General features: G+C 34.5%; 1 protein-coding gene across 1 annotated transcript; it reads left to right on the plus strand.

Moving 5' to 3' along the window:
- Positions 1-14542: 14542 nt before the first annotated feature.
- On the plus strand, positions 14543-16150 carry RB195_012225 (uncharacterized protein; the record flags this gene model as incomplete). The annotated part of the gene is made up of 3 exons (XM_013451908.1): positions 14543-14696; positions 14878-14943; positions 15960-16150. 3 exons carry the CDS (start codon positions 14543-14545, stop codon positions 16148-16150), a joined length of 411 nt encoding a protein of 136 aa, XP_013307362.1.
- Between the last annotated feature and the right edge of the window lie 476 nt (positions 16151-16626).

Genomic DNA, 16626 nt, shown 5'->3' on the forward strand with positions numbered 1-16626 from the left:
GCGGTCTCATAAGAGAAACCAAAGAGTTCTTCTTCTACCGAAATCGGCATGCCAAGTCTGAAAAACCCAGAACGGAACTCCGCTAACGTGCGTCTATTTATGTTGGAGTACAGAACAGGAAGAAGTTTTGCGATGCGGATTCCTTCAGTTCGCTCAGGACGGTGCAAGGGAAACGCTCTCGGTTCTAATGCCGCGGAAGAAGTTCGTCTTTTCATCTCCGGAAACAAAACGCGCATTTAACTCTGTATGTACCGTCCGCAGCACTTGCAATTTTAGCCAAGAAAAAGCGTCTGAAAGGAAATTCGTTTTCACGATGTTCTTGCGTCGCTAACTGCAAAAACATCGCGAAAACGAATTGACGTCAAGAGTGCAGGAGTTTGAGAAGGCGTGGGAGGACATAACCCGCTAAAAGCATATACTTTTCCAAAACAGGGAAAATAAAAAGATGTTCTCCAAACTGGCAACGGAGTGGCTGTAGGTGAAGCAGCTGTGCCAATTTGGCAGAATCACTCCAAAACCTTACTGGATCGGCTCCTGAACTCGAGCTATGTTTATAGACCGACATATGCAATTAAACCAACCTATTCAGTTCTGTTCTCTATCCAAAAGGACAAAAGTGGAAAATCTGGTGGAGTCGACGGAATTTGCCCAGAAATGCTGTGTTTTCATCCTGCGTTTGGGATTCGAGAGATGACAAAGATCATCCGCTCAATATCAATGGACAAAAGGATATCTGGCTCGTGCATACACGCCATTATAATTCCCCTCCACAAGAAGTTATACGTCACGGACCCTAGGAATTATCAAGGAATTATTTGCTGCGTGTTATGTACAAGGTATTGGAGCACTTTATACTAGACCGACTCATTAAACATCGCGAAGAAACAACGCGCGACGAGCAAGTTGGATTTTTCCCTGGCCGATCTGCGATTGAACAGGTCTTCATCGTCAGAAAAGTGATCGAAATCTGGCAACGGTATTCGAAGCCAATGCAATTAGCGTTTCTGGACTTTGAAGCCGCTTTCTACTCTCCTTCAACATCGAGGCCGTCTTCTTAACGAGCTCCGCGCCTATGGAGTACCAGAAAAGTTCGTTCTCCTACTTGATAACATGAATCAACGAACAACGGCTGCAGTTCAAATGTTGTACACCGGTCGGTTGTACAACATCGTTTAAAGTGGTAACTGGAGTAAGACAAGGGCAGTGGCAGGATCCTTCCTGTTCAACGTCGCTATCGATAGCATCAGTCGAAGAACAGTCTGTCAGTGTCCCATCGACATAGTCTCAGCACCATCAGGGTGCCCCTTGACTGATCTCGAGTACGCGGACGATGTTGTTATATTCGCGGGAAGCAGCGCAAGAACTTCAGCATGTTGTCAACCTTGCATCGAAGCTTGCAGCAGCCTAAGGACTTTGTCTGTGCTCTGATAAGTCCAAACAGATGTGGTCTCTTCGAGACCTCAAACGAGAACCAGTGCAAATAGAAACCTATTGAACTCGACGATGAGTCATGTTACCTGAGCGGTACCCTGAAGAAGGATGGCAGCTACGGGAAAAATATTTTAGCATAGATGCGCTACGGTCAATTCTGCATTTTAGTCCTTAACGAAGTGCCAGTGGTCGACCCCCGCCCGTCACCAACGAAGTCAAGCTGTGAGTCTACCTATCCAGTTTCTGTGTAGTTTGCCCCATCATAATGCACGGCTTGAAGACTTGAACAACACTGCCTACGATGACGGAGAATCTTGACTGCACAGAAAAGAAGTTACTTAGACGGCTGCCTGACTACTTTTGGTCTAGGGTTTATTATAACAAGGATCTTCACACGATGTCGATGTGGTGTACCGGCGGATGACGGAAGATATCAGCATCTTGCACCGCCATCGAAAGTGGCTGCAGAAAATCGTTTTCGCTTCTTTGGTCATATGATAAGGAGGACAGCAGATTGCCTTTTTCAACGGGTTTTGAGGAGTTTGTCGGGTTCAAGCTGGAAGAGGCCACCTGGTTGAAAACGGAAGTTCCGGATCTTGAGGTGGTGAGAGAGGACCTGAGGGCGCTTAGCGTGAATAGGTAGTTCAGACGACACGCTCGCAGAAGATCGAGAAGGCTGTGCAGAGATACACTCAAGGTGGACACACCTCAGCGACTTAGGCACCCCGCCAATTAAGTCAAGTAAGTGATTTGGTCGAACAACAACTATAGGGAAAAATTCCATTACTGTGATCTATGACTTGCATACATTCCAAAATCATGATTTGAATTTCACTAAATAGTAATAATAATATAATGTTAGTAATATTTTCCAGTAATAATTGGCTCCCACGGATCAGTCACTATTTTCCATCCTCTACGCACTCTACAACTCTACTCTATGAAGCCAAAAGACAAATTTTCTAAAATGATGGACTGTTTTTGTTTTTCGTTAAACTCTTTTCGGCAGCATACTTCCATCCTAGCCTATTTTGAGCAATAAAATATTACACAGTCACATATTTCCGAATTATAATTCTTCGCCAGGAAACAAAAATTAAGAGAGAACAATTAATTTTTCTTGCAAATGTCTTAACATCACATTTTAAAGCGATGACCGGGCAAATTTTCTCCAGAATTGTTTCGATTGGGCTGCGAAAATGTAGTGACTTGCTTGATTACTCACATTTTTATGTCAGAGTAAAATTGAAGAATAAAACATTGGAATAAAACATTGTGAATTGCCAAGAAATTAAATGTGAGAACAAAAAATCGATTTGAAAATGATGACGTCGAGATTTGATCTCTTTCTTGATGATCACGTTGATTTTTTTCTTTTCCTTTTTGCATTCGGAATAATTTTCGCGGAAATTCCCGAAGCAAATTCAAATGAAAAATTGGAACCTTATATGTTTCTACAATCATACAACTGGTTTTTGAATTTTTGCATGGCAATTTTTTTTACTAGGACGATATTTTGAGTGAATTTTAAATCTATTTTTTTTTCCAAAAGTTGGTACTAAAGGAATAGAATTGGTGGTATCATGTTCAAGTCCAAATCCATGTCAATCGATCTCTCAAGATCTCATGGCACCGTTCCATTAGATTCAGGATTTTTGGAATGTGGGTCTTACCACATAATTACGATTTTCAGTCAAATTTTTAAATTTAAATTAAATAAAAAGTTGAAAAAAGTTAAATGTTTAGATCAATATATAAATAGATATATAATATAGATAAATATAGATAGATATATAATATAGATTAATATATTAATTAGAAATTAGAGAGAGGTGTACAGACATACAAACAAACAAACAAACAGAAATCAATATGCTCCGAGCATATTTTTCCTTTTTAGAAATTTAAATTATTGCATGAACATACAGACAGATATAACTAAATATACGGAGACAGACAAGCACACAAGCGTATAAATAGACAGATAAACAGACAGACGTGCACACATTCACAGCTACATACATGGGTGCATTTAAACGTATACATAAAGGAACATTCACCTATTCATCCATGCATACATATATACATACATACATGCACACATACATACGTATATATACATATACATGCATATATGGATACACACATATGGACATATGGACATGCATACATGAATACAAACATGTGTACATGCATAGAGACAGGTAGACAGACAGGTGGACAGACAGGCAGACACATACGTACATATACAGATACATCCACACATCCATTCATCCTTACATACATACATACATACATACATACATACATACATACATACATACATACATACATACATACATACATACATACATACATACATACATACATACATACATACATACATACATACATACATACATACATACATACATACATACATACATACATACATACATACATACATACATACATACATACATACATACATACATACATACATACATACATACATACATACATACATACATACATACATACATACATACATACATACATACATACATACATACATACATACATACATACATACATACATACATACATACATACATACATACATACATACATACATACATACATACATACATACATACATACATACATACATACATACATACATACATACATACATACATACATACATACATACATACATACATACATACATACATACATACATACATACATACATACATACATACATACATACATACATACATACATACATACATACATACATACATACATACATACATACATACATACATACATACATACATACATACATACATACATACATACATACATACATACATACATACATACATACATACATACATACATACATACATACATACATACATACATACATACATACATACATACATACATACATACATACATACATACATACATACATACATACATACATACATACATACATACATACATACATACATACATACATACATACATACATACATACATACATACATACATACATACATACATACATACATACATACATACATACATACATACATACATACATACATACATACATACATACATACATACATACATACATACATACATACATACATACATACATACATACATACATACATACATACATACATACATACATACATACATACATACATACATACATACATACATACATACATACATACATACATACATACATACATACATACATACATACATACATACATACATACATACATACATACATACATACATACATACATACATACATACATACATACATACATACATACATACATACATACATACATACATACATACATACATACATACATACATACATACATACATCCTTACATAGATACATTCATACATCCTTACATGGATACATTCATACATCCTTACATGGATACATACGCTCATGCATGCTCACATGTGTACATGGATGGAGACAGACAGACAGGTGGACAGGCATACATACACATATCCATACCCACATGCACACACACACACACACACACACACAAACATGCACATACATACACACATTCAACATGACATATATACATACACACAGATAGATAGACAGACAAATGGACAGACAGAGAGGCAGACAGACAGACAAACAAACTAAGATACAAATATATCAAGAAAAATGAATGTATGAACAGACAGACAAAGAGACAGATATGCATGCAAAATGAATGTATACACACACCCAAAGTAAGTAAATTTATATATACATGCTCCCGTACGCACATCTGTGTATACTTATCTAACGTATACGTAAAAGTTTGATCACCTTCGCTTAAATCTCTCCGAGTCTGTTTTCCAAGCTACTGAAACTTGCTAATCCTTAGAAAAATGTTATCTTACTGTAATGGATTTGTTCGGGATTTAAAGAAGAGTTTTCTGAAGAGTTTGCAAAGAATTGCTGCTCATTTACTCTGAAAACTTTTTTCTAAGGGGAAAATTCTCACTAATACTAATACTCGGATTGTCGGAAAGGATTAAGTAGTAAGAGTTTGTGCAGGAAATGGTTTTTTTTTTCTTCCCCTTGCTCAGAACTAACTAAGTATAAGTTTTTCTATTTGCCTGGGGTTGCAGGATGAATGAAGGTCGAATGCTGATTGTCAGGAAATTTTCAGCTTTTATGAAGCGAGTGATATTATTTCTGATTTATTAATTATTCAAGAGGAATTTCTTCATCATAAGGGGGCGCTTATTACTGTAATTAGCTACTGTAACAGGATACGATTTATTTTTTATTTTATTTATTAATATTTATTTTATTTTATTTTAATATTTTATTTTTTATTAATATTTTCAATTTTTAATATTTTCATTTGAGGTTAAAAAAATGCTCTGCTTAAGGTAAAGAGGTAAAGATTGAGGTAAAGGGAATTCTGCTAAAAATATGCCAAGCTGAAGGATGAATTCGGAACACTTTGATTTTCCAGAAAATACTTTGGTTTTTCAGGATACTTGATATTTTATGAAAATTCCCGATATGTATTCGTTTATTGTTTGATATTTCTCTTGGATATTGTTTATTTGACATTCCGAAACAGAAAATGGCAAAAAATCCACTAAGGATCAGATGAATAGATGTTTGTGTACATTCATACGTATATTTGCGTACATACTACATCTGTTCTTATACGACCGAGTATATTTTGATATTTGAGGACGGGAATAAACAATTTTCACCGAGATAAATAATATTCATAAAATATATGACATGAAATTGGGTGGGAACCACTATGAAACGTTTTTAAATCCACTTCAAAGAAGAAGAAAAAAGGGATCTTGTTCCAGAAATTTCATAATCTTAATAATGAAATTCCATTACTAATAATGTAAATAATAATAATGTATTTACTAATGTTGGGGTTTGTAATGGAATTTTAACAATTTTATAATCTAATTCAACCTAATGTGATTTAATTTAATTTTAATATTTAACTTAATTTGATTTAATTTTAGTTTTAGTAATCGAGCCTATCTCCTGTAGAGTTGATGTGTAGGTCCCATTGGAAGCAGTCAAGTAACTCTTTCTTCTATGTAAAGGTCTTAGGTTTCTGAGGACGAAAAAAATCAATTATATAATTGATTGATTTCAAAATCCTCTTCTAACATATCTATAATATGTAGGTTTTTAGCAGTCAAATACAAATCAGACGAGAGACAGCACACATTATCGATTTAGGCGAAAGCTGAAACGTGATGTCGCATATTTTTTGATAGATCAAAAATTTAAAAAGTGTTTTTCAAGTCATAAAACACAAATATGAATTCCCCAAATATAATACTGAATTCGACTATGAATTTTATGAATTAATATGAGGAAAAAACATTTCGTGGTAGATCAAAAAATTAAAAAGCGTCCCAAGCACTGCGACACAAAATTACCCTCCCCTTCTCATAACTAAGACCTTTACATGTAAGAAAAATACCTTAGTCCCCTTCAAAGAAAAAAGAACAAGGATTTCTTATAGATTCTAGGACAAGACGGGAATAGATTACAAATAATCACGAATAAATTTGTACTACGGGGTCATTTGAAAAAAAAAAATTGCTCGGAGGAAATCAACAGCGCACTTGGCCGACAGGCAAAAATGATTCAGATCTGTTTCAGTGCGTATGGCACCTGAAAGAACTCGTACAAACAAACTGTTGCTCGTCGACGCGCAGTCGATGTCGCATTATTTACGTAACGGATTCAAAACGTGAGCTGATGCCCCGTCCGGAACTGATTCGAGTATGGTGAAACTCGTACGAAAAGGAGTAGGATTTAGTACTTGGAGCGAATCTCAAAGCCACATGGTCGACCGAGACTCAAGCATGAGGAAATAAAATTACTCTATACCTGGGCACTACGCAATAAAATTTTGATGGCGAATATTTGTACGCCGTCAAAAAAAAACCGCAACGATAAAACTATGGAAACGAGAAAACTCGTCCCAGACAGAAAAAAAGCCAGGAAAAGAGGACCCTGAAGCCATAGTGAACTCGGAAAAAAAAAGAAATGGATTTAGAACAGAGAGTAAATCTGGATGTAATCCTCCAGTCAACGCCATAGGAGGAGGTGGTGTTCAAGGATACAGAACTAAGATTAATTTACCTATCATAAATAAGATTAAAAAATTAGAATAAAATAAGACAAAATAATTTAATTGCTAGGAATAATAGCAATACACTTTCAATACTAAATATTTATTTAAAAATATTTTTATTTGAGAAAATAAAACAATTTATTAAAAATATTTTTGTTAAAAAAATCGTTGAATATTTAAATTTCATTTAAAATAAAATTTAAAACTTAAAATACTTAAACAAAACCGTTCATCTCGTTAAAAAAAATTGCCAATAACACTTCAAAAACGGGAAAACTCGTCCTGGAACGAAAAGAGAGAAAACTCGTCCTGGAACGAAAAAAAAGAGAAAACTATGCGAGAAGAGCTTGTTAATGTGTGTCGGTGTGTGTCGGTTGGTGGCTTCACGTCGAGGTGACGGTAACTGTTTGTGTGTGTGTGGATATAGGCGCCTAGCGTCAACGGCACAGCAGACAGGCCCGGAAACGACGACGACGGTGACGACGAGACCGGAACCGGTCTCGTCTCGTCGTCATGGCCAGGCAACGACAGTAGATCATACCAGCTCCGATCATTTCATCGAATATGATTTGGCGGACGAGGAAAAAGAAGGAAAAAAAAGCAATACGCAAATATTTCATTTTTAAACATATCCGTCTATGTTCCTGTTATTGATTGAGCACACTTTTAAATCCCAGAAAAATACTAAAATAAAATACAAGTACTTAAAGTAATAAAAAGAAGTTATATCATAGAAAAAATACAATATGAATTGAATGTTAAATTATATTAAAATTTTAATGAAATTCCACATAGAAAACAAAAATATACCCGGATGAAAAATCTTGTCACATGCATTTTTACAATACTTAAGTACGTCTAAAAAACAAAAAGAATTTTTTAGCAAGACTATCAATGATATTAATACAATCAATAAATATGACAATGAATTGATTAACGATTTTTTTTAAATGTTTAAAATGTGCTCACTTGAAAGAAAAGTGTTGCATAAACGTTTTGTTTCTTTTTCCTTTTTTTTTCTGGAGGGGGGGGGGGGGGGGAGAAGAAAAGGTGAGTAAGACCAAAAAACAAGGGTGCTTTTACTTTTTCTTTTTTTTTTTGACGCTTTATTGATATGCACATTTAATTGGATAAATGATAAATAACCAACTAAATAAATGAATAAATAAATAAATACTGAATATATTGATTTCCCCTTCCTTCTGAGTGTACTTTTACTGTTTTTTAAAAATTAGTACCTCTGTACTAACCTTTTGATTTTGCACGAATGTTCCTTTTTTTCTTCTTTTTTTGGGATGGGGAGTGAGTTCAAAAGATGTGTTAAAACAAAAAAAAAAAGAGTTTCTCAGCGCGGTATACGAGCATCCAAAAAAAATCCACATTGAACCTCATTGAACCTCACGGACGCCTACGAAAAAAAAAAACTTGTTAAATGATTATTAGTGACGTAAGTTAGCGTTCATAGTAACTTTACTAAAATATCAACTAATTAGGGGTGTCACATGGATGTTATGTACATACGTGATCAAATTGCTATTTTAGGGGTGTGTGGGCGTAAAGAAGGACACATGGAGAAAAATAGAATTTTTCTTTTTGAACTCTTGAAAATAAAATTCCTACAAAGAATTAAGTTAAACGAAATAGATTTCAAAATCGAAGATAAGAACTGTATAGTATGAGGATGATGTGATTGAGTGGAAACATCCAGAAAAACGTCCCATTTACATCACTGAGTCACACTGTAAACCTCTGTGATTCAGGATAAAAGATCGAGATAACTGGAGATCAGCAAGGAGATCCTACGACGAATTGTTCATCCTCATTCATCCTCATTTACCGCTTCCTACATTCTTCTAATAAACTTTTTTTTTCAAAGTCGAAATGCAAACCTTCACTTGTAAAAAAAAAATCACCTGAGGTTCAAGATAAATTCTCAAAAAAATTGCGGAGGTTTCTCCGGAGAAGAAACCTTTAGGTCTGCGGTTTGCCCGCCCCTAGGTCAGTTAACTGAAACATATCTCATCAATTCTATTATAATCAAACATGATCTGTCGATAAAATCACGGCTAGCTGGCGAATTTTCACCGACCAATTTCTCAACCCAATTTCTCATTAAGGTCCCATTTTTATGACGGAACAGGTGACCGGTAACAATTATTTCCAGAAAAATCAATAACAGAAATTTTAGTGTATTTTTTTTCGTGTTGATCTGCTAGATAGGTACATAGTTTCTAGCGTTAGAATGATTTTTTTTCTATTTTTATGCAAATATTTCTTTTTTTGAAGAAAAGCAATTTTTTCGGCCATGAATTCTATATTTCTAATTTATTATTATTTTGCCATTGATTTTGAGATATTCCCTTTATTTAATTCTTTATTTTCTTCTTTTTTTTTGATGTCTAGGAAGAGAACAAACCAACAGGTCTCCAAACACAAGAGATCAGACAAAAAAGAACTCAAATAAATAATAAAATCGTGGTAGAATTAGAAGAAATAAATTTTCTTTACAACATTTCAATTTACACATTACATGCACAGCCTAAACTGTTTTAGTTGTAAAAATAAAGTGTCGCAATTTTTTAAAGCATTTGTTGTGAGCCATAACAAAGCCAGGGACTGGTGTTTACGAAATGAACGTGAAAAAAAATGCACGTGAATGAATTTCTCTCAAAATATTAGTAGTAATATAATAATATAATATAATATAATAATATTATTATAATAATTCATTCATTAATTTATTTTCAACAACTAATAATCATCATTTATAATAGTAATTATAATTCACAAATAGAAATTTATTCTTTGTGCGGTGTAGCGCAATCGGTATGAGGTTCGACAGTGAACGCACGATGGTCGATGGTTCGAAGCCGCCTCAATGACAACCACGTTTTTCATCCATGCGGGATCAGGTCGAATTATGCCGACGAGGCTTTTCTCGACCAGACTTGTCCGAAAGGATAAAATTCGACCAACTTGACACATTGGTAGTTCGCCCCCTTAGGTTATTATATGGGCTAGATACCAATGATCGTAAGCCCCGTAAACCCAAAACGAATTCAAGTGAACGCCTATGCGGCGCATCCGGAGGAGGAAATTGATTAGCGCCGTCCATTTTATCCATTTCTCCCATTTCTTATGTTTGTTTGCGATAGTTTATGTTTCGTAAAAATCAATAAACATCTCTGAGGGGGAATAATTTGTCTTCATCTCATTCATTTTTGCTTTTAACGGCCAAAACTTTTAGTTTATTGCTCGGAGCTTAGTTCATCCTCAACTACGGATTTTTTTCAAATGATTCTAGCCTTTTCGTGCTGTTATTTATTTATTTATTTAGTAATTTATTCATTTGGAAATATCCAAAGGTGCGTCATAAAATGGAAATAAAAGAAGGTGCAAAACTTGCTTGAATTTTTCAAAATTCACGTTCTTTTTTTTCAAATGATTCTAGCGTTTTCGTGCTGTTATGTATTTATTTATTTATTTACTTGCAAATATCAATAGTTGCGTCATAAAACAGAAATAAAAGAAGGTGCAACGCTCGCTAGAATTTCGCTAAAGTTGCATATAGCTTCGGTTCAAGTTTATCTACTTTTATTTTTATTTTTAATTTTATTTTAATATTATTTTATATTATATTTATATATTTATTTAACATTATTTTTCTATTATGTAATATTATCGTCATATTATTATTATTATCATCATTATTATGTAATATTATTATCATATTTTTATTAGTTGTTTTCTTTAATTGAGCCGGACACTTGAATATATTTTTATTCATATTTTTCTTTAAAATTTTGTTCCGGAGCAATTTCGGATCACGACGAGGAACATTCATGGTTTTCTATTCGTTGACCTGTGTCAGTTGTCCTATTGAGCAGCACAAATCTGCTCCCGAAGAGCACATTAAACTGGTTATGAAAACGTTTTTCCGCATCAGAATTGTGGATTTTCGTTGTTTGTTGTGCTGTGTGTGTGTGTTGTGTGCATATTTACGTGGTACGTGTGTATGTGTACGTAATGAACAGGCTCAATGATTGTGCAGATATATATATGTGTGTGTGCGCACTCTTTCGCAATCCTCAGCCGCCGGCGATCGCCGGGAACCGGAAGCGCGAGCGCGCGCGCGATTGCGCAATCGACGCTCGCTCGCACGTACGTGCAAACACGCGCGACGTCGGTCAAAAAAACTCGTCCGTTGTGTGCCGCGCGCTGGCTGGTGAATAGTGAAAGCGAAGTGCTTGACAATTATAACTTGAGAACGAAGAAAGAAAAAAAAAGTGAAATTCGTTCTATGACCTTCTAGAACTTTCCAGACTAGTCGACGAAAGAAAACATGTTCTTCACAGTCCCTCAATGCGAAAATTTCATTTATCGGAGGAATTTTTTTCGATGAGAAAAAGACGTAGAATCTAAAATCTAAAAAATAGAATACTTCAAAACGAAGAAAAAAAATTTTATCAAGATACTTTTAGATTTCCAAATAGACGAAGAAAGGTGTTTTTGATATTTGTTACAGGGGAAAATTTTCATTTAACAACGAATTATTTTTTTTTTTGCACTGGAAAAAATAGTGGTAAGGGAAGTGAAGAAGATTTAATTTGGAGGTAACGATTATTCTTGCAATTTAGAGATAGAAACATGCCATTTCACTACGTATTTACCGTATTTATTTTTGCGTTTATCCTTCCCACATTTTTTTTTGGAAATGACATTGAGCGTTTAATTAGTAGTTAATTGACATTTGATAAAGAAATAAATAATATAAATTCCAAAAGAAATGGGTTTTTCCAGGAGAAAAGAGGAACCCTTGGAGAAAAGTGGAACGTTGGGAAAAATTCTATCCCTCAAAAATTCCTTTCACCTGATAGCGTTATTTTCACATGCTTATTGATATTCTTTTAAATTTATTTTTGATTTCTGGATCCCAGCAAAAAAAAGTTTGCTACAACGGCTGATTTTCAGCACGCGATAAGTGACCTGAAGGCACTAGATTATCGATTTCTTGTTCTCAGAATCAATAATTTCTTGTGAAGTATTACGGACAGATATTTTTTGTTATGTTGTTGAAGAATTCAGTAAAACGTAATTTCTTTGCAGCTTATAACAATCATTTTATTATTTATTAATTAAATTATATTATTTTTAGATTATTTATATTTTTGGCAGAACTATTTTAGACCCGATAAGATATGGTTGGGATAATTTGGTACTTAAGAGTTTCTCTAAGAACGTCTCTAAAGGAGCATGGCATAAGTCGCTTGAAAGATCGAATTTTTGAAACTCGTCCACAAATCCTGATTTTTTAAATTTTTATCTTTATTATATTAATTATTACTATTATTATTACTAGTTACCTTACTGAAAATAATGATATTATTGTACATTTACATTACTGAATAACCCTTTGGCACGTTTTTCTTTCTACGGAGATGAGCTCGACTAAAAAAAAGAAACAATAACAACAAAAATGATATCCTTAGGAAAAACTAAGTATGTATGTAGTATGTGGTCCTGAACAGAACGCAGGCAGGTCTTAATACAAATTTAATAGAGAGCAACCGGTCGACATAAATGAGTGAATGTAGACTGAAATACATACATATTTCAGAGTGAATTATGCATGTTTAGAACTCTAATAACTCCGAAAATGATGCCAGTGGAAAATTTGAGCCGGTTCCACAGGTCAAATTTCCTGAAACCCTCAAAGAATCGCCGTGAAAAACGTCAACAAACAGGTGATCATCCGCGTTGAAAATAACGATGTGAAGTTTTGAGGTTTCGAAGAGTCAAATTTAACTCGAATTGAGTTAATGACGAAAGTTTCACTCTCGGTTTACATTACACATATCTCAATATTCATTACTTGATATTTTTTTACACTGTTTCCTAGCTTAGAAAGGTTTCAAAGTTCGAATATCGTGCAGTTTTCACATTTTCAATGTTCAAAATCTAGAACTAGGATGTCACGTGACGAAATTTCCAGAAACTTCCTGAAAAAAGCGACATTAATTCCTGAAACAATACCCATTTCATCGATTTGACGAGACATTCAATTATATCCGAGCGGGAATTCTGGATGTTAAGCACGGAAGAATTTTCTTTTCAACAATTTATTTCACTGTTTTTTCAAACTTTTCCGCAAATTCCGCTGCGTGACCTCTTTCTTCTTCCAGATTTTGAACAATGGAAATAAAAACTCTACAACATTTCAGAGTTTCAAGCATTTTTGAGCTAAGAAAAGCAAAAAAAAAATAAAGTAAGCACCTTGCAAAGAATATCAAAATATGATATAAAGCATATCGATGAAGGATTTGTCATTTTCAGAAGAGATTTCTTTTTCGAGGAAATTCAAAATTTTCGAGGATTTCCTGTCAAATTTCACTGGTTCACGCTCTTCTTCATCATGTTAAGAGCATTTTTCAGTGCTCTATTACTCTTTCGATTCCTTAAAATTTTAGGACCCGCCACATTTACCAAAAAAATAATAATGGGAAATTTGCTCTAAAAAAAATGTTCGAATACTTATAATACAAGAACTAAAAATAAATCACTATTGTTAGTTTTTTGATTCATTTTTAATTATTGTTGTCACTATTATTATTTAAATTATAACTAGTTTATTTCAAAAGAAAAAAAGTATCTAATAAAAAAAAAGAAATCTAATAGTAAATCTAGTAAATCTAAGCAAATTAGATAATATTAGTAAATATAATCTCTACAAAAAAATCATCCTATAGAGGAGTTTTTTGCAGACCATATTTACCCCTTATTGATCTCCGGAACCTCATAAAAATCCACTGAACTTAAATTATGCATTGATCACCTAGAATTTGACCTAACTACGGTAGTGTGACGTCACCTCGCCGCGTCTGCGCAAACACGAGCTTGACCTCTCCAGGGACGGAAGCGGGCCCCGGCTCGACGGCTTGCGCTAAATGACTCCTCCTCTGCTGCTCGGAGTTCTCCTCCTGAACCTCCTGTCGACCGCTGAAGCACGTACCGAATGTTTTCTGGTGACCGGACGGCTGCGATGTCCCACGGAGCCGAGGAAGGCCGTCGGCGCTCAAATCGATCTCCTGGACGAGGATCGTGAGTTCGTTTCAGGACCATTAAATGCCTATTTTTGAAATTTTCCATATTTATTTTATTTTTTCATTTTTCTTTTTTCCTTCTCCATAGTTAGCTGCCTATTCTGTAAATTTTACAATAGTTTATAATTAATTTACTTGTGAAGGGAACGCAGGATAATATTTTTATTCAGAAATTTCAGCTCTTCCACTGGAATCGGATGATTTAATGGGAAGAACATGGTCGATTTATAATGGCTCATTTGCAGGTATCTCGTTGGAGTAATTTTTACATCAAGAAAATTTTTAAAAACTTTTTACAGCAACGAAAGCATGTTCTTAAAATTTAAGTGATTCATTTTCGATCTCCAGAACATATTTCTTTATGGAATTCTAGGATTTTCTATCGATTTGTAGTGAAATCTTCCGCAGATTAAGTATATTTCTCAGTTTTTTTTATTATTATTCTAGCTCCCGTACATTCTTTGATATTTGCAGAATGCAGAATGCAGAATTTGCAGAATTTTCGAAGATTTTCTATTCATTTTTTCCTTTTTTTCTCTATTTTTTAAAATGTAAACAAAAACAAAGTTAAAGAGGTGTTCTTCTTTGCAACGCGTGAATAAAATAATTTGTTTGGAGGAAAATAATTAGCTTTACCTTATAGTTCTTTCCATTTAGCTAGTACCTATTCCCTCAATGTTTGCCCTCCCAAATTCTTATATTTTTAGTCAAATATTACTTGAAGGTACACAGGTACAACAGTCAAAAATAAAGTGCCTCAAATTTACGCGTTTTCTTCTCTTCGTCCAATTGTTTTGTAGCGGTTTTTAAAATTTTTTATGCGCGACTATAGTGCAGTGGTAAGAGGTTAGCATTACGTGGGCGTGGTCGATGGTTCGGCACCGCCCAGTGGCGATAAATCATCTTTCGTCTCTCCAGCTTCGATCCGCTGGCGCTGAGTTTCCCTGGGGGAGTATCGATATTGGTGTGATGAAGTTTTGGATCACTTATGTCAGTGTATAAAACTTTTAGAAATTTTTCATCCTTCATGCCTTCTGTTTTTTTTTTTTACTTTTTCCCTTTAGTCCTTTTTTAGTTTTTAGGTATACCTTCACCGATACCAACTGAAAATTGTACACATTTTTGTGAGATATGAGATTTTTATGGGGATAAACTTTAAATAATTAGGGCCAACATAGGTTCGAAAGTACTGTAGCGTATTGATTGCCTATTTCTGTTGACTGGGAAAAAAATTAAATGTAAAAATTATTTGATTTTACAGTTTCTGGTTGCGGATCCGACTTCGGCCCATTCAACACACCGGATGCATATATTCGAATCGAACATTCATGTCCACATCGACACGGCGGCGAATTCAAAACGATCGAATTGGATGTGTTGCCGATCTTTCTGCCCAGGGTGATCAGTCTTGGATCGATCTATCTGGATCGATATTTGGACGATCCTATCTGAGCTCTAAGTGCTCATATGCGGAACTGATTCCTGCCTTCCGGGTGGTTGTGAAAAATTCCAAGAATTTCTCCGAATTATTTATTTATTTATTCCTTGAGGTGTAGTCAAAATTTTGGCTTGCTAATATCTTGATCTAATATTCCATGCTAATCCATTCATATTGTTGCCTTCTGATACTTATTTGTTTGTTTATTCACATAAACAATGAAGAAGTCGAACAAATAAAGAGAAACTACATTTACAAAATTTACATCACATTGTAAGAAGAAAAAAAAAAGAGAAGGAGGGAAAAACAACGAAGAAATAGGAGAAAACTTGCGCTGTCCTTCTCGCGGAAGGTTATCAGGTCGTTCTCTTCCTGCAGAAGGCAAAAGTTCTTCTTACGGGAAGTGTTCCTAAAAACCAGAACACTTCCGGCTAGGGTTTTGGATAATAAATTTATCCCAAAATGATAGGAGCTGTAATAACCGCGCAGT

The sequence above is a fragment of the Necator americanus genome, chromosome III (genome assembly GCF_031761385.1).
Source record: "Necator americanus strain Aroian chromosome III, whole genome shotgun sequence".
NCBI classification, from domain to species: Eukaryota; Metazoa; Nematoda; class Chromadorea; order Rhabditida; family Ancylostomatidae; genus Necator; species Necator americanus.